Source organism: Spea bombifrons, chromosome 8 (genome assembly GCF_027358695.1).
Source record: "Spea bombifrons isolate aSpeBom1 chromosome 8, aSpeBom1.2.pri, whole genome shotgun sequence".
In the NCBI taxonomy this organism is placed as follows: domain Eukaryota; kingdom Metazoa; phylum Chordata; class Amphibia; order Anura; family Pelobatidae; genus Spea; species Spea bombifrons.
In genome coordinates, this window is record NC_071094.1 from 6,655,931 (window position 1) to 6,677,064 (window position 21,134).

Consider the following 21,134-nt stretch of genomic DNA (forward strand, 5'->3'; position numbering starts at 1 on the left):
TCGTATGAAACACCCTGCCTATAATCATATATATCATTCACACTACAGTTCAAAAACTAGAGGTGTACTAATAGCCATTAGAAATACGGTATCCTTTGTATGTAAAGAGGTTATTGCAGACCCTAATGGGAGGTATATCATATTATACTGCACCATTAATAATATTTCTATGACATTGATCTCTCTTTATGCCCCTAATGTTGGACAATCACAGTTTCTTAAAAGGCTACTTAAAGTTGCTAGCAAGGTACAATGGGGCTCATATATTTTATGTGACGATTTTAATACCGTAATGGACAATAATCTAGATTCTACCTCACTCTCTAGAACCCAACCCACTTTCTTATCATCATGGATGTGGGAAAGAGACCTTTATGACATCTGGAGGATCAATCACGGTACAGAGAGGGGTTATACTCATTTATCAGCAGCACATAACACCTATTCACGTTTAGATATGTTCCTGGTGGATAGGATATTTTTACGATCCATATTAGCTTCAACTATCGAAACTATAACATGGTCCGACCATGCGGCAATCACACTCACGCTTGACGATGAGATATCCTCACATGGAGTTTATCAGTGGCGCATTAGCCCTTTCTTACTGTCTCACCAGGAATATTCAAAGCATTTACATACTGATATCGAGGATTTTTTCAACATTAATGCACCCTCTGTAGAAAGCCCCATATCTGTATGGAATTGTCATAAAGCGGCGATTCGTGGTTTATGTATTAAATATGGCTCCATACTCAAAAAACAAAGAGAAAAACAATTAACGGATCTCCTGACTAAATTGCGAAATACGGAACAAGCTAATATAGCCTCACCATCTGATGTACTAGCCTCACAACTAACCTCTATTAGACGTGATCTCCGTTGCCACATGCTGACAACATATGAAAAAGCCCACCGAAAGACGCAAGCCCACTATTATGCCCAAAACAATAAAACGAGTAAATTATTAGCACATCGCTTAAAAAAGCGACAATCAAATTCCCGCATACCTTTTCTCATTCACCCGACCTCTAACAATAAGCTCTTCTCCCCATTTGACATCTCTAATGGTTTTAAGACCTATTATTCTCATTTATATAACTTAAGAGACTCGATTATATCCCCCCCAGATCACATAAAGGCTATTCAGACATATCTGGACCGCTTACATCTACCACGATTGAATTCTTTCCAATTAAATAAATTAAACGAGGAGATCACCACAGAAGAAATTCAAAAAACCATACGTTCTCTTCCATCCGGCAAGGCCCCTGGCCCTGACGGTTTTACTAGCATATATTATAAAACCTATAACACTAGTCTGTCCCCCTATTTATGAAACTTCTGTCGGGTGGCCATGTCCAGTGGTTCATTACCCAAAGAAAACTTACAAGCCCTGATCACCACCCTCCCAAAACCAGGCAAATCTACTGACCACCCTCAAAATTTTAGACCGATCTCTCTACTGAATCAGGACCTAAAAATATATGCAAAGGTCCTAGCTAATAGAATTGCCTTAATTCTCCCACATCTAGTGAACCAAGATCAGTCGGGTTTTGTCTCGGGCCGTCAGACCTCTGACAACACCAGAAGACTTTTAAATATCTTCCATTATATTGAGGTGGACAGCGCCCCTGCTTTGATCCTCGCCTTAGATGCCGAGAAGGCTTTTGATAGGTTGCGCTGGTCGTATGCTTTCTCGGTATTAGAACATATGGGTTTTGCTGGTAGTATATTGCTGGCGGTGTCATCTTTATATTCCAACCCCTCAGCGAAAGTTTTATCTAATGGTGCCTTATCTGAGGAATTCAATATTACAAATGGGTCACGACAGGGGTGCCCTCTTTCCCCTTTAATTTATATCTTATCCATGGAGCCACTGGCTCAGGCCCTTCGACTAGATGACAGAATTTCTGGGTTGAGTATTAATGGTAGAGATCATCTCATCTCTCTATATGCGGATGATGTCATCCTTTCCCTCACCCTGCCAGAAACATCTTTACCTGCAGTTATGGAAAACATCAACACATACGGTCAGCTGTCATATTATCATTTAAATAACTCTAAAACACAGGCTCTCCCTCTGAACCTTCCCCCTCAGCAATTAACATCCTTGAAGTCCCAATACCGGTTTGACTGGCAGGTAGCTAGTCTAAAATACTTGGGAGTAGCATTGTCATACCCCTTCTCTTCCCTATTCACTAACAACTACATCCCCCTCCTTGCAACTATTGAGTCAGACTCTGCGGAATATGCTAAGCATGAAGTCTCGTGGTTGGGCAGAATAGCTACTTTAAAAATGTTCATATTACCAAAAATTCTTTATTTATTTAGGACATTGCCCATACACCTCCCTGAATCCTTTTTCATTAAAATAAATAGAATCCTGTCACATTTTGTATGGGCTGGGAAGAGACCAAGATTATCGGCTACCATTATCACTAAATCAAAACTCGCCGGAGGGATTGGGATGCCTAATATTAAAGGTTATTACATATCTACTTTGATAACTCTCCTAAAACAGTGGTGGTGCGATACTTCTAATTCACATTGGGTCCACATTGAAAATTCCTCGGTATATCCCTACAAAATTAGTGATCTTTTACTACTTCCAGCCTGGAACCTTCATAGGCCTCCTCTCACAAACCCATTAGTAAAAACCTCATATAATGTTTGGCTGCAATATCATACTGCCTTATCTTCCTCTACGGTGCCCAACCTTGGGGAACTACCGTTGTCAATAATTCAAGCCTCCAGTCCAGGGCTTGAATTAACTAGCTGGTCTTTATGGGGTATATCTCATGTCAAGCATATATATGATGCTAATGGATTAATGACATTTGAAACCATTCGACGCACATATAATTTATCCAATAAGGATTTTTACAAATATCTACGTATTAAACATTTTTTACAATCTTTGACCCCCTCCTCTTTGCATGTAGATAACGTCACTCTCAAATACCTCTCATCTGATATGAAGGGATTAAAACCTATATATACTCTTTACACTAAATCTGATAAATGTAATAAAACTTATCCCATAAAACAATGGGAAAATGATATAGGAATAAATGTAGCCCTTCAAGATTGGCAGTTAGCTTTTAAATGTTCACATAAAGCTCTTCAATGCTCCTCACATGCAGAATCCGCCTTTAAGACAGTATCCCGTTGGTACTATACTCCGGATAGGATAGCTAAAGCTTTCCCTAACTCTTCAAATAAATGTTGGAGAAAGTGTGGCCAGAAGGGAACCTTATACCATATCTTATGGAATTGCCCTCTTATACAATCCTATTGGGTAGAATGTAAAAGCCTTCTTTCTACGATATTAAACTGCCCTGTAAATTGGTCGCCTCAATTGATTTTACTTTTTCTAGGGATACAAGCTGTTTCCCCACAATATCGGGAATTATTCTGTATCATTTGCATTATTGCAAAACACACTCTTGCAAGCAAATGGAAAACTGTGGAGATTCCCTCTATTGATATAGTCATTTCCAAACTAAATACTACATATTCCTACGAAAAAATTCTAGCTAGAGGTTCAGGCAACACAAAACAATTCTCTATCAGATGGAAACCATGGTATTCTTCATCCTATTGTATAGATATTTGAGGTTCTTTAGTATATTTAAGGATTCCAGACCTACTCTCTATGCTATCTGTAACTACAGTCATCCTCACTGGTATGGCATGTCAACTATTAAAACTATTCAATTTAAAATACTTGAGCAGATATACACTTTTAAAAAAAATTCACTCAGGCATACTGTTCTGTTCCTCTTCCTTTACAGGGAAGTTTTCTTGTTTACGTTTTTTATTATCTTATAACGTTACAATGTAACTGTGCTACATGCTTATCAAGATGGTTTAAATTTTCAATGTAATGACAGCTGCGACTGTCCTGGTTTGATCACAACTGACAGCTGTGACTGTCTCTCATGTATTACTATTGGTGTTATTTGTACTTCTTATTTCTTTAAAAATTAATAAAAACTATTGAAAGTAAAATTGAATTAACCAACAATGCAGATCACCTGCACACTAAGATTTCAAAAGGCTATTAAAATAAGCTTTGTTTTGTTATTTAAGTAGTTCAGTTAATTAGCTCGTAGCATCTGCATACAGCTTTATGGGATCGAACAAACGTAGTATGGGTGAGCACACGTGTGCACAGAGGCGGTACTGAGGATACCCATGATTACAATTCTGGTAGCATTCAGGTATGTATAAGCTCATAGATATATCCTTTACACTGTGTGTAATATATATATATATATAAATAATCATACACACATACCTGCAGTGGACCCCGTTATCTGCATTATGTTTGATGGCAGATGCTTAAAAGGTTGTCCCTAGTTTGCTACGCAGTGATTATATGGACGCAGACACGTACCAGTTCAGAACTAAGCTCCTGTTTCATGCGCTGCTTGTCCCTGGAGTTCACAGATGAATCCTTCAAGTACCGTACAGCCTGTGATATTAACACGTAAAAACAATTCTCCATGGTGAAGAGCAGCAGGGACCTGCAAAGCAAAATACTTTCAGAATATCACCCGAATGGGACCTCTTACGATCGACTAATCTGTCAAACAATAAAAAATAAAAACGAGACGATTCTAATTTAGGTCTTGCAGACTCCCTTTGTGAACGTATATGAAACACGTAAGACCTTAATGAACCTTTTATTGTTTTACTTCACTGTAGTGCTAAACTCACTTCAGATTTTTGTTTTCTTCGGCGGTGGTAGGCAAAGTCTGGGCCAGTAAAGGAAGATCTTTCTTCTTGTCCAACTGCGGTAGAAGAAAACAAAATGTACTCAAGTATATATAAAAAATGTAAAGTCTGGACAGGCTCAGCACATCCATTAACAGGACAAGTAAACTGTTCCTTTAAGACCATTATTGTGAATGCTGTGGGGTAATCTTAATAGCCTCACCTCTCCCAGCATGTTTAACGTGACATTCACAGTGGCCAGAAGAGTTCCAAAAGAAGGAGTGACATCGGTATCGAATGCTGGAGTTGTAAAGCTCAAAGAGAAGAGCAACTGGTACTGGGCAAGGTCAAGAGGCTGCAAGAAAGTCAAGAGAAGGGACAAATGTGTCATTTAGTCGCTGGAAACTGATAAGGGCCCCTGGTCTTGGCCAGGTTCTTATTAAAATAATTGAGTCTATTTTTCTACATACCCAGAGCTGTAGGATCTGGCAGAGGTCGGGAGTGAAAGCTCTTAGGGAGGCCAGGGTCTGGCTGAGTATCTTCAGTAGGCTGTGCTGAACGCACTGCAACGCTCTGAACTCCAAGGCCTCGCTCTCGGCTGTCGGCTGCTTAGAAGGTGTCTGAGAACCACGGGGAGCCGCAGCTGGTGCCACAGTCTCTCCGTTCTTTATCTAGAGAGAGAATACTGTCATGAGTAGATGCACTTGGGGACCCAGCAGCCCCCTGCCCAACCGCACGTTACTCACCTGTAAATAATGCTGAAGCATTTTGCGGCTGTGCAGGAGAGAGGTGCACGACTGGCACAGGTAACAAAGGTTCACCTGCAACAGATAAGTCCAGGGACTAATGATCCCGATAAACAACTAAACACAATTCACAAGGTAACCAAAATCAACTGCTTTAAACTGGACACCAGAGAATTCTATACTGCATCCCAGTGTGTGACAAGTGTCTACAGAATGTATAATTCATACATTATTATAAATCAGGGGTTGAATTATACACATGGCCAGTCTGACAGACATTCAAATGAATCCTCCGAACTAAAATCATATTTATTGTCATATCTTGATACTATTGTAATTACATGAAAGGTTATTAAATAAAAACATTCTCTGAATGAAACATTGTTTGCTTCCAGTGCTAAACGGATGAACAATGCAGATCCAGATCAGTCAATCCGATAAAACATCTATCTACACAACACACAAAACCAGTGGTCTTCCTTACCTGAATATCCTTCATTAGCTGGGGCAGGTGGAAATGCCACTCGTGTGTAAAACTTGAGAGCTGCAGAAGGAAACCTACAGTGTGGTCGGCCTCCTCGAGACAAGCCAGGCTCTGCACCGTGCGCACTGCACCCAGACACTGAGAAAAGACACAGATACGAGCAACTATCATACCGGCCAGAGACTCCACTTACACAAATAAGTCACAACCGCCGACGGATGCTTAATGACTTTATTGTCAGGATCTCCCGGGGAGAGCTTATAATAAACCCCGGTAATAAAGCATGTATTTGTGCGGAGGTAATTCACGCCTGCTTGTGGGACTCACCTGTAGGATCCTTTCCTGATGAACGCCGACGAAGTCCAAAGCTTCTGTGAGGAAGTTGTATCTCAAAGTCTTCAGCAATCGCTCCATGAGGGACACGGTCAAACGGTAAACACCAGGCCAGGAGGGAGCATCCAGAGCTTTGCGTGAGGAGATGGAAGGTTGTGCCTGACGAGGAGAGAGAACACAGGCCTAAAATGCTTTATGCCAAAGATACATCTTAGTCGTACATAAAGGTTACATGCTAGGTTTGGAACCCCCATCAGTAGTGGTAGGTAGATTTTGGAGTTAAATATTGTCTAAGACCCCATAAACAAAAGTCAACCACAAGAACATAGAAAATCAAGGAGCTCACCGTGCTGGCCCCGTTGGTGCTCAGCTGGTACACGCTAAGAAGGGGCAGACACACACTCTCTGCTAGACCAGCACCGGCAACAGCAGCCGCTCCCTGTGAAAGCCAAGCCGACAGTGATCAACTTATCAAACCCAAAGCATGATTTACCTGCAGACGTCATTACATTACGCAGTAATGGTGTTCGGGGATATAGATGTATATCAGATATAACAAAAAAGACAACATAAATCTTCCTATGCACAGTGGGTAATGTTTGGTTAAAACAATGCCATTAAAAGGTTAAATAGGTGCACGTAAGGGTTTTTTACTTAATAGCATCCGCCGCAGTTAAACGATCCTACCTGATGGGTCTTTGCAAGCGTAAACAGGAGATGCAGAGTGGCGTCACAAAAATGAAGGTTCTGCTTGAAGCGCAGGCTGACCTCAAGAGCGCCGAGAAGTGTATGCAGTACGGGCAGCTTCCTGATCACAAGTAACCACTGTTCTCCATCCTCGTCTGCCTGGCACAGTTCCTTGGCCAAGTACAGAGCGAGAACACAGACCTTAACAGGGGAAAGCGACACGTGAAAATACTGTAACACAATCGCCTTGTCTCATCATTCCGCTTGTATCTAGACCACGGACAAGATTATATTATATATATACACACACACACTATATACACACACACACAGAGTAATACAATAATTATATTTCACACTCACGCCATCACGCTGGTCCTTTTGTCGGGTACGGAGGGAACTCTCGGTTTCCATGCTGTCCTCAGAGTTACTCTCTGCTTTCAGTGAATGCTGCGTCTGATCAACAAGCGACAAAACTTCATCCTGCAAAGTCTCGCACACGCTGTGCACCAGCTGCTGGTACTGAGGTATCTCGCTGGCTGTAAAGGAGGCAGCAAACCGGAGATGGTTAATAAAGCGGAAGGAAAATGCCCATTGTGCCCATTGTGGAAAATGCGTTAAATCTATGAGCGGTTCATTTGGTAGCTTGCCGGGCCATCTCACCTTTCATCGGCTTCATATTCACCACAGATATCAGTGCAGAGAAGACTCTGGATTTGGTTTTCTCCATTTGTTGAGGATCAGTCTGAAGAATTCCCTCCAGGATTTTGGCAAGACACAAAATAATATCACTGGGAGAGTCTAAGTCACTAAGAGGCAAGAAAAAAATAGGATAGTCATGATAATGACCAGCTCCGACTGCATTAATATAAGCGTCTATACTTTGATTTGTTGGCTAGACTTCTACATGCAAACCAACAAGGCAATGGATTTTGGTGGCTGGGGAGGAAAACTTACTTCATCCACTTTCTCAGTAAGATGACCATCAGCGTGCACAGCATGGAGCCAAGTTGAAGACAGACCACAGAGTTCTGAACCTGAAACTATACAGAGATACACATCATAAAATCATCGAATCGCTAACGTATCTTCACAACCACCCTTAGCTACAAAAGTGATACAAACCAGAGCTTGTGTGCCATCTAGGATGTCTCTGAACAACTGCTTTCGGACAGCTGCGTCTGTCAAGTGGGTCACTTCGGCCTGTGGAGAAACACACAAGGAGTTGGGAAAGTTAAGTGCGTAACATTAAAGAACATTATGGCTGCTGCAGAGCTCCAGCTCGTAATGTTATTCCTGATCACTTTAGAAGACAAAGAGAATAATGAGATGAAAGCGATTTTTTGATCCAGTCTATCGTATCTAGTCAGTACAGAAAATATAAACCAGAAGGCAAAACCTACAATACTTTCTAGCAAAAACTAAAGTATCCCTAACATATTGCTAGCAGCGTATATCAGTTATGTATTTAATGTATGTAAACTCCCTATAAGAGGGAAGGTGGTTAGATGAAAACAAGCTCACGTGATTGGTCGAGACGATGAGGAGCATACGCCAGCCCGACAGCAGCATCTGATATTCCGGAGGGATGGCGCGGCTTCCTTCTTCGTCGGCCACTTGGCAGATCAGAGAGTGAACGTATTTCGACCAATAAGCGAAGCGTTTCTCGTCAGAGAACTTCTTCAGTATGCTTTTCAAGGAACTGTCCAGCGAGCCCCTGTGAATAATAATAATAATAATAATAATAAAAAAGGATAACACTCAGTTTACCCTCTTTATAGCTTAAAACAGTTAAGCTTTTACACCTCTCTGTTTTCTTACCGGACCACGTAGAAGATCTCCAGGCAGAGGATTTTCATGATGAAGGCACAAGTCTCCAGAGCACTGAGCTGTAAAAGCCAGAGAACGCGTCAGCGAGAGTCCCAGCGTGTCCACGCAAAACGCTTACCTGCCTGCCATATGTACTGACCTCTGATGATTCGGATAGGGGTAAGAGGGTTCCAAACAAAGGGCTGGTCAGTTTCTCCCAAAAATGGGGCCTGGTAAACAAAAAAAACACTTGTGACAATCATGTATCGCTGCGAAAAAGCATATGAAAGCATTCGGTGTGGAGTAGTGGCCATTGTTAATTGCTACCTTTCCAACTTGATCAAAACGACGAGAATTTAAACCAATAGCATCGGGCTGAATTAAAATACATTATCGGACCTTAGACGGTACAGGAGAGAGAAGGCACGATGTCCGACTCTACCAAAGGGTACGCTGATCGCTTACTTGGTCCTGAGCACGGTCATCGCGCTGTCACGGCGGTCCTGCCACAGGGCATGGAGGAAAGCGACGGCCGAGCGGTGTAGCTGAGGGGTGCACCAAAAGCGATCAGGCTGCTGGAAGTCAATCAGATCCAAGACAACGTGGAGACAGCTCCACCGCCCCATGCTGTACTCCTGCAAGGTCCAAAGAACAAAGGGGTTAACCAGCCAGCTTCCACACTTACAACTATGGTACCAATTAATACAGATTTGTGGGCTTAATATTTTATACTAAAAAAAAACGAAAGCGTGTCAACAGGCTCATAATTAACTGCCGAGACCTTTAAAAATTAGATTGCAGATTCATCATCAGGAATTGCCCTACTACCTCACCTTTGTCCCGTCGCTTGCGTCCTTCACTTGAAGGTTTAGGAAAAGTTCAATGAGTCCCGGTTGTGTCTCGACAGCTACCGTCAGCAGGTCTAATATCATGACTTTAATCTGCATGTCCTCAACGGTACACTGCAGGCGGTTCAGGAAGGCATCTCGGATGGCAGCGGCATCACTACCCAAGCAAGCGTAAACCGACATTGGCGCAACCTGTGGCAAGAGGCTGGGTGTTACCTTCTCGTACCATGAACAGTATTTAAATTGTGTACCTCTTTAAAAGTGCTATCCTACCGTGGCCAAACGTTTGAGAAGCTGGATTGCCAGCCGTGGCAGAGACGGATCATATTTATGGTAGATGTATTTTGCTAGCACGGCAATGAGATTATTCCCATCGGCACCTGGTAGCGAAGCGGAAAAGATCTCAGATCTCAGGACACAGAGAAACAAACGCCAGTGATTGCTCTGGGTCTTTTGGAGCGTGATACTCACCATGTTGGGTGAGTGCCTGCTCCAGAAGGGACATTCCGCTACTGGGAGGCTTCAGTCGGATTACATTATTGGTGATGGAAAAGGCCAGTTTCACCATTTGGATCAGCATCTGTCCCTGGCCCTCCGTGCCACTGCTATGGGAAGTAAAACAAGGATGTTGATTTAAAGGGCATAATAACCATGATGTTAAATACCAGGACAAAATGCTTCTCCATAAAATCTGCCTCTTTATTAAAATTGCTAATCCTAATATATGTGTAAATTGCATAAATTGAAATATCATATAGAAAACTATCAACTCTTAAAACAAACACCACTATCCTGGAGAGGAGCATTTTATTTTCCTTTTTTCTGCTAAAAGAAATTATTTTAAAACACATTCCCACCTTTGAAGAAAAGAAAAAAAGAGATATTAATATAACCCACACGGCACATTTACCTGCCTGCCCGAGAAAATATTGCCCCGTTGATGGTATCCACTCCAGTCCCCATGACGTTAATAACGGCTTGTCTGGCTTCTGTGTTCAAAAGGCCGTAGACGCAGACAGACTGCAGGCTTGGGTTACTGTAACAACACGGACAGAAATTCATTTATATCTAAAACGTTACGTCGAACTCGGAAGAGGGCGACGATGCAGTCAGGGAGGCATTTTCTCACCTGGTGTCGGCTACCAAATCCGATGACAGGTTTAGGATGGCGTGGAGTAATTGCAATATCAAGTAGCCTGGAAAAGTAAATTGCTTTGAGTGAGAAAGAAACAGGGTTTATTCCTGAAACAATATAAAAACACTTGTTTTTCTGCAGCAGGTATTTTCTGCATCAGGGGTAAATTCTAAAGATACTCTAAGTACTAAAATACTGTGCTTGCACCTTAACATGTATAAAACTAAATTACCGAAGTATTCATGAATGCAATAGACTATAATAGGGCTGCAACAACTAATCGATAAAATCGATTATAAAATGAGGGTTTTTTCAGAGCAAACGCTCTGAAAAATCCCCCTCATTATATAATCCGTTTAGTCTGAGTCACCGTCTCACAGCAGCAGCTCCTACTTACTCCCCCTCCCTGTAATCACTGTGACAACTGGCCCCGCCCCTTCCTTCTCCAGGCCAGAACCACATGGCTGTGACACTCGTCTAACTGTAAGTATATGTATATATATATATGTGTATGTGTGTGTATATATATGTGTGTATATATGTATGTAATATATATATATATATATATATATATATATATATATATATATATATATATATATATATATATATATTTGGGCTACTGAAAGTTAGGGGAGGTGGGGGTTAATTTAGGGGCAGTTATGGTTAGTGGGGTGTTTAGGGTTAATTTAGGGGCAGTTATGGTTAGTGGGGTGTTTAGGGTTAATTTAGGGGCAGTTATGTTAATAGGGTGTTTAGGGTTAATTTAGGAGCAGCTGTGGTTAATGGGGTGTTTGGGGTTAATTTGAGGCAGTTGTGGTTAATGGTGTGTTTAGGGTTAATTTAGGGGATGCTGTGGTTGATGGGGTCTTTAGGGTTAATTTAGGGGATGCTGTGGTTAAGGGGGTGTTAAGGGTTAATTTAGGGGCAGTTATGGTTAATGGGGAGTTTAGGGTTAATTTAGGGGAATCTAAATCCTGGGGGCAGTGAAGTGACATATCTGGGGGTATAAGGCATATACAGTATATAAGGCATATGTGGGGAGGGCAGTGTGGCATGTCTGGGGAGGACGGAGTGGTGTATCAGGGTGTATAAGGCATATCTGGGGGTAGAGTGGCATATCTGGGGGTAGAGAAGTGGCATGTCTGGGAGGCAGGGTGGCATGTCTGGGGAGGATGGAGTGGGGTATCAGGGGATATAAGGCGTATCAGGCACAGTGGCAGATGTGGGAGGCAGCGTGGAGTGGCAGATGTGGGAGGCAGCGTGGCATATGTGGGAGGCATTGTGGAGTGGCAGATGTGGGAGGCAGCATGGCGTGGCATATGTGGGGAGGGCAGGGTGGCATGTCTGGGTAGGATGGAGTGGTGTTTCAGGGGGTATAAGGCGTATCAGGCACAGTGGCATGTGGGGGGTAGAGTGGAGTGGCAGATGTGGGAGGCAGCGTGGAGTGGCAGATGTGGGAGGCAGCGTGGAGTGGCAGATGTGGGAGGCAGCGTGGAGTGGCAGATGTGGGAGGCAGCATGGAGTGCTGTGGTAGGCAGCGTGGCATATGTGGGGGGGGCAGCATGGCATGTCTGGGAGGCAGCGTAGCAAGCCTGGGCTCAAATGTGCATATATTGGGGGGCTGGTTGGGAAATAAAGACAAGAAATGTATTATCAAAGTTTTTTTATTCTGCTGTTTGTATTTAACATCATTTGTTTAGTAAATTATTTTAAATAAATTAAAAATTTACATTTTTTTTATCCGATTAATCGAAAAAATAATCGGCCAACTAATCGATTATTAAAATAATCGTTAGTTGCAGCCCTAGACTATAATATATAGTGACAGGTTTTTTTTTTTTTTTTTACTTTTTACAGCGTGATAGAACATATTTTTTGTGTGATTCTGGAACATTATACATTTGTTCAACAGCAGTTTTTTCTGTTCTGGCACCTACAACATCATATCATCCCTACAGACGCCTACCTAGCTGATCTCTCACTCCATGGCTCTTGTAACGCCACCGGTAGTAATTGGGAAGTATTTCATGCAGGACAAACTGGATACTTGGGATAAGTCCTTGGGTACTTCCGAGCCGACCCTGAAAATGAAGGAGATTACATTTACTAGACGCAGCAAACCGACAAATAGAATGGATGCCAGGCTGTCTTTTCTGAGCAGTCATACCTTCACTAGAGCAGTGACAAGATGCAGGAAAGATATGGTGACATCATACTCGCCATGCATCTGTTCTATCCCCAGCAGCGTCCTGTACCCACCGGAGTTCATCCCCTCAGCGCTGTGGGAGTCAGAGAAAGATAAGCTCTAAGTGATGGAACAGACTAGCAGCAAGTATTCATTTCCCCATTCATTCTTTCCCCATTCTAAGAAACTAAGTAATTTCCCCATTTGCTACGTTTCTTAGGTTGGTTGAATTAAACCAACTGAAATAAAATCAAAGTTATATTTTCAGTATGCACAGGTAAAGCCGAATTTGTCTAGTTTAATGCTATCCTGACATGGTCAACGCTAGATCAAGATTTTAGAACTACTGGCAATCGAGCAGATAATTTTATACCTGGGAACTCTCCATATTTTGCCCAGAGACTAGGGGTAAAGCACCACTTCTCTAGTTTGCAACGTTAAATCTCCGGGTCATGGAAGAACAGTTTGGGCATGCCTACGCCATATTTCCAACTCACCCCAATGCATGTGTTCAGAGCTAACCTCACCGATGTATGTAGATAGCAGCAAAACCCTCCTATTGGTAGCGATACCCTACAAGTCCCCAGGTGTGGATACAGAAATCCCTACAAGCAGAGACTGCCATCCCTCCCGATGGAGGGTCACACTTTGCATACACAACAGAACTACCTATGATATGGATATTTCTATCTACACTCTGTTTTCACTTGGAATGAACATGAATACCTGATACGTCCAAAACCAGGATTTGACACCAATGGCAGGAACCCAGTTTGATGTAAATCTGCCCAAACCTTACAAGGGGGAAACAACGTTTGTCAGAATTATCACCTAGTATATATGAATACCCACAATGCCAACCTACGGAAAACAAAGCAAAACACTCACCTTAGATGTCATGGTTTGGGCAAGGGCAGTGACACAGTTAACACACGATGCAATAAAGGTCATCGGAGGGCGCATTATGGTTGTCAGCCTACAGAAAAAGAATTTTGAGATGGAATCACCAAAAGCAAATCCCACACTTATCACGTATACACTGATAACTGCTTGCCTACCTCTGCAGAAGCAAATATAGTCTAGATGTTATGGGTAGGAGGCAGTCGGCCAGGGATGGGTCGGCACTGATGACTTTGTGAACCAGATCTATTATCGGCTTGACCCTTTCACAGTGCTGGATTACATCTAAACACAAGAGTAGAAATCTCAAGACAGACTCTCAGTCCATCAAGGCAAACGACAAAGAAAGGGGTTGTGAGGAATCCAAGGATTCCGTATCCTGCTACCGTTATCTAAAAGACGGCACATCCGTAAACTTGTAAATATTTTTAGATAAAAAGTCCTACCTGCTGTTGATACAACGTGCAGCACCATCTCAATCTCACAGGTAAAAAGAGTCCAGCAGCTGTATGAGAATTCCCAACGTACAAGCGCGCCGAGTCCGCACGATGTGACTTGCCCGATGGTTCCTTGGGGTACGCGTATATTGGTCTGCCCTAATCCTGAAAACAGGCGGAGGAAGTAGGGGGTAGAGTCAGGAAAAAGTTAAATGTTTTCTGATTCACCTGGCTATAATCTGATAATGAACGGCAACAGAGCGTAGAGCAAAACCCATGCATTTGAGGACACCCTTGGCACCTAAATGAAATATTTTATTAACTAAACAGCTGCTTTGTTAACAAATATAATTGTAACCAAAGGGGGCTAACTGCACACCCTAATAAAGACAGATTCACCAGTATAACTTATTTTAATATCTGGAAATCTTTCCTCGCAAACATGGTTCTGAAGGGATTTTTGAAAACTACTGGCCCCATTATGGCCACTGTCCATAAACGGCACGCTTTAATATCTTGTTCATGTCGACAATGACTTATATGCCTTCTGGACATTTAAGGTCATGAAAGGTCTTTCTCTAGAAGGTATAGATACTAGCTTCAGGATCTTCCTGGCAGGAACAAAGCCCCAGACCCTTCCAGAATTTTTCACTTATACCTATCCCTACATCATCCACCACTTGCAATTCTGAAAGATGGCCCAATATCATGGGGGAGGGGGGGCAACAAATTTAGAAGAAATAAGACAAATTAACAAAAACACAAATTGGGTGTCCATACCTAATGCGTAAAGAAGTTTAGGGGACTGTCTCTTCCAGAGTGTTTCATCCTCGTGTGACAGGACATCATGAGGCTTGTGTTTGTAATACTCGGTGTAGAAGGACATCTTATTGAGGAACATATACACCTGTAAACAGACCCCAATATCACACTGGGACCAAAAGCAGGACTTCCCCAATTTCCATTTTGAATAAAAAAAGTTCCCTTCCAGATCAGCCTCTCACCTTCCTGGCAGTGGTTCTGTTGGAGACCAGAGGCGTGAGAAGCTGAAGCAATGGGGACATGTGATAAGGAAACATCCCACACACGCTGTCCAAAAGGATCCCAAGGCCTGTTGTAGGTTCCTAATGATACAAAATTCAAGCATCAACAACAAAAACCCATACATGCAAATTACAATTATGGTGAAACCTCATAATGCTATCAACAGGAGGTGGTAGGAAACTTGGAGCAACCATCACCCGTACTTACCGTGTTCCAAAAGAGGTCCGAGAGGTTTGGAGCAGAGAGAACTTGACAGGCTGTATCAATAACATCCTTGCAAGAAAGAGAAAAAAAAAATAAGAAAAAAACTGCACCAGGAAAGCAACGGTTCTAAAAAGAAAGACAGCAAATCAGTGCTAGCGTTCCCCTTGATAGTCTTCCAAGACTCACCTGCTGATTTCCCAATGTCTGTTCCTCCAGGGACATAAGCACAAAGCACAGGAGACTGTAGACGCACACACACGCCGTGCTGGTCGTACACTGAAACGAAAATATATATTAAAAAAAAAAGTCCAGAAATAAATGTTTCTACACCAACCACAGTATTATAACCAACACAATGCCTGTTACGTTAGAAATAAAAATGGACACAGCACTCACGTTATTTTCACCACTACCAAGGGCCCGGAGCATGTTGGTCAAATACTGGAAAACATGTAGCTTGATGGCAGTGTTGCCCATTTTACGGATGGCTGGAGCAGCCTCATCCGGGCTCAGCGTGTGCCGAAGCAGAGCCCAGGCCAAGAGCACGGGTGCATGGTGCGGCAAGTCTCCGAGCATTAGCAGAACGTCATCCATGTCCTGCAAAAGAGAGAAGTGGCTTGTTGGAGTAACACCAGATAAGAACTGCAATAATAATAAATAATAATAAACATAATAAAGAAAGACCGTACCTTGCAGATCTGCTTTTCCAGAGCAAACGGGTGCTGATCAGTATGGTCTTTTAAGGCACATTCCTGTAGTGTGTCGATATCAAACCCTTCCAGTAGGATTAGGACCGCAAAATAGCTACAATTTAAATTAGATTTTTTTTTTTATAAGCTTGCAGAAAATGTCCTCAACAAAACAATGTCATAGAAGGTAAACTAATTTCAAACTTTCCTAGGACCAAATTCACAGTAAAGGTATTTTATTTATTAACTGAATACATCAAAAGAATAAAGTCATTCCGTACCCAATCCTTTCCACCAGAGGGTCCATGCTTGCTTCTATCAAATGCCTATTTTGCTGACGGAGACCAAAGCCTTGCTCTTTGAACAGTCTTGTGAGGGACAGCAATTCTTTGGGAGAGATGGCAAAGTAGGCGTAATATAGGAAGATGACTTCCAGTAGCATGGCCTGCTCCCGTAGGCACTGTACAAACCAGCGCGACACCTGACGTTCTGTCTGTAAAAGGAGAATGTCACAAGGATGGGAACAGATGGTTTCTAAAATATATGAGAAAAGGAAATGCTGTACACAGGACATATTGGCCCCACTCCTACAGGAATTTAATTCTTGCATTCAGGGTAGTTAAGATAGGAGTTTCACTCACCAGCGAGTTGACCTCTCTAATGTTTTTTTAATGTACAAGATGGGTTTCCGGTGCAAAGCAAAGAATACGAATATTAGAACACACCATACAACTGTCTCTGGGGGGATAGAGCCCTAGTGTTATGCTTGCCACATCAAACAATTCAATATCTCACGACATAAGTCCTTCCCCCGGACGCTCGAGTCTTACAAAGTAAAAAGACATGAGACGTGGAAGTACCATGAGGTTCCCGTGTGTTTCCCAGGTCGGAGCATCTTCTTTGCACAGTTTTTCCAGGTGTTTGCAGTATTTTCCTACCATATCCTTCTGCTCCAGCATTTCCATACATTGTGCAAATTGCATCTGAGGACATAACGAATGACAACTTAAATGGCAAAGTAATCTCAAAGTATATGAAGAAAGCACCTGGCCTGCCCAGCACAGAGAATTCCTCAAGCAGGGTAAATTACAATTTCAGGTTCAATTACCAACCATTCAACATGAGTGCAAATGACAATTACCCTGTACGGGTGCTTCTCATCCTGGAAATAGGTCAGCAGCTGCAGGACACAACGTAGCATACAAATCCTTTCTTCATAGTAATAGTTGGCAATCTGCAAGACAGAAAACATGAGTATAGGTCTGTTGGGTGTATGGGATATAAATGAACACAAAACACACAATAAAGAGTAAAGAAATACAAAAAAAAAACATTGAAAATATTTCCAATTGTCTAAAATCATTCTAATAAAAGTTTGCTATTTTAAAAGTAAAATTAAAGTGACTGGACAATATTAAATGTTACAACAGCAAAGACCAAGGAGATGAATAATGAACAGACCTTCAGCATCAAAGCCTGACTCTGCCTCTCCTCCTGCAGCGCCAGCTGAAAGACAGAAAGATATGTGAGCGCTAACGAACGAAATACTCACTGGTTCTGCAGCCGAATAGCGCAATCTCACCTTTATGGAAGCTTGGGTGCCCCTGTAATCATCCTGGAGGTAACACAGCAGCAGCTGGACACTCTGTTCCTCATCAAGACCCTATATTTATTTACAAAGAAAGACAACTCAAACTACAAATACAACCTCCAATGTCTTTATCAACACTCTACATTCGGGTATTTTTCCCGGGCTACAACTCGGCCGCTCATTTGCAAGGCACACGAAGCTGAGGGTCCGCAGCTACAAAGTATTCCTCACCAAGAATTTGCTGATCCGCAAGCCAAGTTCCTTTAGTGTCGGATGCACAGACTTGTTCAATTTAACTTTGTTTGCTGAGCTCGGGCTGCAAGAATAAAGAGGTTATTATTTACAGAGAGAGCACAGTAACTGTACATTTTCAGCAACCTCAATCTCAGTGTCCTACATCCGCTTGCTAAAGAGGAGTAAACCGTAATAATAAATAATAATAAATCATTGTTCCATCCATTAAATTATTATTAAAGAAAACGCTAACCGGGTCCATAGGATCCCAACCTTCCTACAGGGCAGGGCAGTAAAAACGAATCTTCCTATGAGTCGGTGAAGGTTTATATTCTTTGTCCTGTCTCCAGAGATAACGGAGGATGTAACCCACTTGTCCTGAGCTGATTTGCGCCATTACCGAAATTTGAGGCTGCTGTTATTAATTCCGGAACCAGGCCGTTGGCAAATTAGCATTTAGAGAACAGACACACATAAAACCGTGCTTCTTAAAGCCTTCTTCCACGCTAAATGGATTCCTTAAGTGAACGCAGGACACCAGAGACAGGCAGCAAGCAGCGTCATTTAATGTCTAATGGAACTACTTAATACGTTGCCCCCTTCACTGCTCAATTAAAACGCCATAGTTCTGGCTTTCTTGGGTCTTCCCGTCACTCGTGCTCTCGTCCCACTGCCTAACCATACGCAAACGTTTTCTCCAGAAGGTAGTGTGCGCAAAAACGTTACAGCTTTTAATACGGAACTAAATCCATGTATTAAAACTACGTATTGCTTGTGTTGCTAAGCAACAGTGATCACTTTTCTGTCCTGACCATCTCTCTTCTCACTCTATCCTAAAAAAGCCACATGAGCCAATTGGCTTCTTAAAGGGACACTCCAGCCATCGCATGCACTTCAACACAGGTGACAGCCGAGGAGGTTAACACTCCCTCTGAGGGAGGGAATGAGTTAACACTCATTCTGAGGACGTTAACACTCCTGCTTGGCTAATTTTAATGACGTGAGCCCTTGGTAAACGTGACTCATCTCCAGAATCGGGTACCGGAAACCCAGACGGGACGAAATTCAATGTATTCTCTCGAGGAAGAACTGTTTAGATTTACCTGGGAGGTTTATAATACGCCAGTCCCTGGAGAAATCGGTCTCCAAATCGATCGAGTTCAGCTTTGATCTGTGTCTGGAAAGTACAGGAAAACGCATGTGGGTTTCACGCATAAAAACCTTAAATTATCCACCTTATTTTGTTCAGACACCGCTGATCTGGTTCAACACTTACGGGATCTCTCAGGGCAGAGCGGCCGAGGAGAATCGTCCACAGCTCCCTGCAGCTTCTGTTCACGATTAAGGGAGAAAAGAAAAACGGTGAGCAGCGGAAGGTATGGGAACCCTCTAGGACAGTTGGCTGAGCGTCATGGCAGTGATAATCCCACGCCAGAGGTTGTCCAACTTAATCATGTGGGGCGTGAATCATAGAATAATAAACTACGCAAGAGAAGAGCGTGAGCTCTTTGGGACAGCAATTCCTGAACATTTTCTGCTGTTCAACCCGCTCGTAGCCACCAACGTTCATTTGACATTTGGCCCGCAAACACCTGATCATCCGAGAGGTGAGATTTCAATCGGCAGACGGCCCACGAGACGTATATACCTCTAGGTACGAGCCGCGAGACGTATATATATATATATCTCTAGGTACGAGCCGGGAGACGTATATATCTCTAGGTACGAGCCGCGAGACGTATATATCTCTAGGTACGAGCCGCGAGACGTATATATCTCTAGGTACGAGCCAGGAGACCTATATACCTCCAGGTACGAGCCGGGAGACGTATATATCTCTAGGTACGAGCCGGGAGATGTATATATATCTCTAGGTACGAGCCGGGAGACGTATATACCTCTAGGTACGAGCCGGGAGACGTATATACCTCTAGGTACGAGCCGGGAGACGTATATACCTCTAGGTACGAGCCGGGAGACGTATATACCTCAAGGTACGAGCCGGGAGACGTATATACCTCTAGGTGCGAGCCGGGAGACGTATATATCTCTAGGTGCGAGCCGGGAGACGTATATACCTCTAGGTACGAGCCGTGAGACGTATATACCTCTAGGTACGAGCCGTGAGACGTATATATCTCTAGGTACGGGCCGGGAGACGTATATATCTCTAGGTATGGGCCCTGGGGTACTTTTACACGGTGAGCTCATATAACGGGAAATCAAACGACGGGCTGTAACCGCCACACATTTAAAACATATCTTTGTCTCTTTAACCCACTTTGTTTGAACGTATTTGTTCTATCGGGGTATCCCTTAACATTTGAAAGTGACAACCCGGGACAGTTTTAGCTTGGGGGTGTGGCTAGGGGCGTGTCGGGGACGGGGTCATACTGATATTTTAATTTATTTGTGACTAGGAAGGCTGTCTGAAATAAAGTGTTTTATTTACACAATTTAATGTATACAGCCGTTTCATGTTGTTTCTATACACATTTTGGAGGTGTTAGCACTCTGTGATACCCTCATACCCAGCAAACATGCTGAGCTCCTAGAAAAGAGGGGCAATAGGGGAGGAAAAAGGGACCCAAGGATTTGGAGCAATAAAAGGAATTGTCCCTACTGAACAGGGGCACTTGCCAGCTGAGCAGTAATTGGGAAACTTTAGCACTCCGGGCGCTGGCTAGGAGTCACAGGAGTAGCAGTCCACGGTTATACTTTGATTGAGCCGACGTGCTGCGGAGGTACTCTCCACCCGTGTCCATGCGTGCTGGGAAACACACGTGGAGCCGGTAGCCTGCTGTCAAGTCTCTAGGAAGTGCCGTAGCCGCGCCCCTTCCCGCCTTCCTCCGTTTTGAATCGAAACCCGACTCGCGGCTTCTTCTTGGTAACCGCTCAACCCCCCAACTTCGCTCCGGTACCTCATATGCAGTCCATTGGGATCCATCTCGGTATCCGCCTGCGCCATCTTTTCGCCCGGCCCGTTTAACTCCCCTCTAACGCGTCAGGAAAGCACGAACTCCGGGATGCCGCGCTTCGCTGGGAACAATCGTCCCCAGGAGCGTCGCTGCGCGCCTTGACGT

The 21,134-nt window shown here is 43.1% G+C and overlaps 1 protein-coding gene across 2 annotated transcripts in view; it reads right to left on the minus strand.

Annotated features, from left to right (window-relative positions):
- Nucleotides 1–21,119, minus strand: part of NUP188 (nucleoporin 188) — a 42,762-nt gene extending 21,643 nt beyond the window's left edge. Inside the window, exons 1-43 of one of the 2 annotated variants that reach the window (XM_053473863.1) lie at nucleotides 20,973–21,119; nucleotides 19,328–19,382; nucleotides 19,155–19,228; nucleotides 18,049–18,133; nucleotides 17,809–17,889; nucleotides 17,688–17,732; nucleotides 17,368–17,460; nucleotides 17,087–17,209; nucleotides 16,508–16,719; nucleotides 16,227–16,341; nucleotides 15,934–16,134; nucleotides 15,724–15,813; nucleotides 15,541–15,606; nucleotides 15,294–15,413; nucleotides 15,070–15,196; nucleotides 14,299–14,454; nucleotides 14,011–14,137; nucleotides 13,841–13,928; nucleotides 13,679–13,746; nucleotides 12,935–13,046; nucleotides 12,734–12,848; nucleotides 10,759–10,825; nucleotides 10,540–10,665; nucleotides 10,101–10,234; nucleotides 9,903–10,009; nucleotides 9,615–9,821; nucleotides 9,247–9,416; nucleotides 8,942–9,011; nucleotides 8,794–8,861; nucleotides 8,497–8,689; nucleotides 8,098–8,175; nucleotides 7,930–8,015; nucleotides 7,636–7,781; nucleotides 7,336–7,511; nucleotides 6,973–7,173; nucleotides 6,632–6,724; nucleotides 6,280–6,444; nucleotides 5,953–6,090; nucleotides 5,469–5,543; nucleotides 5,193–5,393; nucleotides 4,946–5,077; nucleotides 4,726–4,799; nucleotides 4,403–4,532 (exon numbers count right to left, since the gene is read on the minus strand). In XM_053473863.1, the coding sequence (XP_053329838.1) occupies nucleotides 4,403–4,532; nucleotides 4,726–4,799; nucleotides 4,946–5,077; nucleotides 5,193–5,393; nucleotides 5,469–5,543; nucleotides 5,953–6,090; nucleotides 6,280–6,444; nucleotides 6,632–6,724; nucleotides 6,973–7,173; nucleotides 7,336–7,511; nucleotides 7,636–7,781; nucleotides 7,930–8,015; nucleotides 8,098–8,175; nucleotides 8,497–8,689; nucleotides 8,794–8,861; nucleotides 8,942–9,011; nucleotides 9,247–9,416; nucleotides 9,615–9,821; nucleotides 9,903–10,009; nucleotides 10,101–10,234; nucleotides 10,540–10,665; nucleotides 10,759–10,825; nucleotides 12,734–12,848; nucleotides 12,935–13,046; nucleotides 13,679–13,746; nucleotides 13,841–13,928; nucleotides 14,011–14,137; nucleotides 14,299–14,454; nucleotides 15,070–15,196; nucleotides 15,294–15,413; nucleotides 15,541–15,606; nucleotides 15,724–15,813; nucleotides 15,934–16,134; nucleotides 16,227–16,341; nucleotides 16,508–16,719; nucleotides 17,087–17,209; nucleotides 17,368–17,460; nucleotides 17,688–17,732; nucleotides 17,809–17,889; nucleotides 18,049–18,133; nucleotides 19,155–19,228; nucleotides 19,328–19,382; nucleotides 20,973–21,019 (5,037 nt within the window). In that variant the 5' untranslated portion in view covers nucleotides 21,020–21,119. Of the gene's footprint in view, nucleotides 1–4,402; nucleotides 4,533–4,725; nucleotides 4,800–4,945; nucleotides 5,078–5,192; nucleotides 5,394–5,468; nucleotides 5,544–5,952; nucleotides 6,091–6,279; nucleotides 6,445–6,631; nucleotides 6,725–6,972; nucleotides 7,174–7,329; nucleotides 7,512–7,635; nucleotides 7,782–7,929; nucleotides 8,016–8,097; nucleotides 8,176–8,496; nucleotides 8,690–8,793; nucleotides 8,862–8,941; nucleotides 9,012–9,246; nucleotides 9,417–9,614; nucleotides 9,822–9,902; nucleotides 10,010–10,100; nucleotides 10,235–10,539; nucleotides 10,666–10,758; nucleotides 10,826–12,733; nucleotides 12,849–12,934; nucleotides 13,047–13,678; nucleotides 13,747–13,840; nucleotides 13,929–14,010; nucleotides 14,138–14,298; nucleotides 14,455–15,069; nucleotides 15,197–15,293; nucleotides 15,414–15,540; nucleotides 15,607–15,723; nucleotides 15,814–15,933; nucleotides 16,135–16,226; nucleotides 16,342–16,507; nucleotides 16,720–17,086; nucleotides 17,210–17,367; nucleotides 17,461–17,687; nucleotides 17,733–17,808; nucleotides 17,890–18,048; nucleotides 18,134–19,154; nucleotides 19,229–19,327; nucleotides 19,383–20,972 lie in introns of both variants that reach the window. The other variant, XM_053473862.1, reaches the window with a different exon arrangement.
- Between the last annotated feature and the right edge of the window lie 15 nt (nucleotides 21,120–21,134).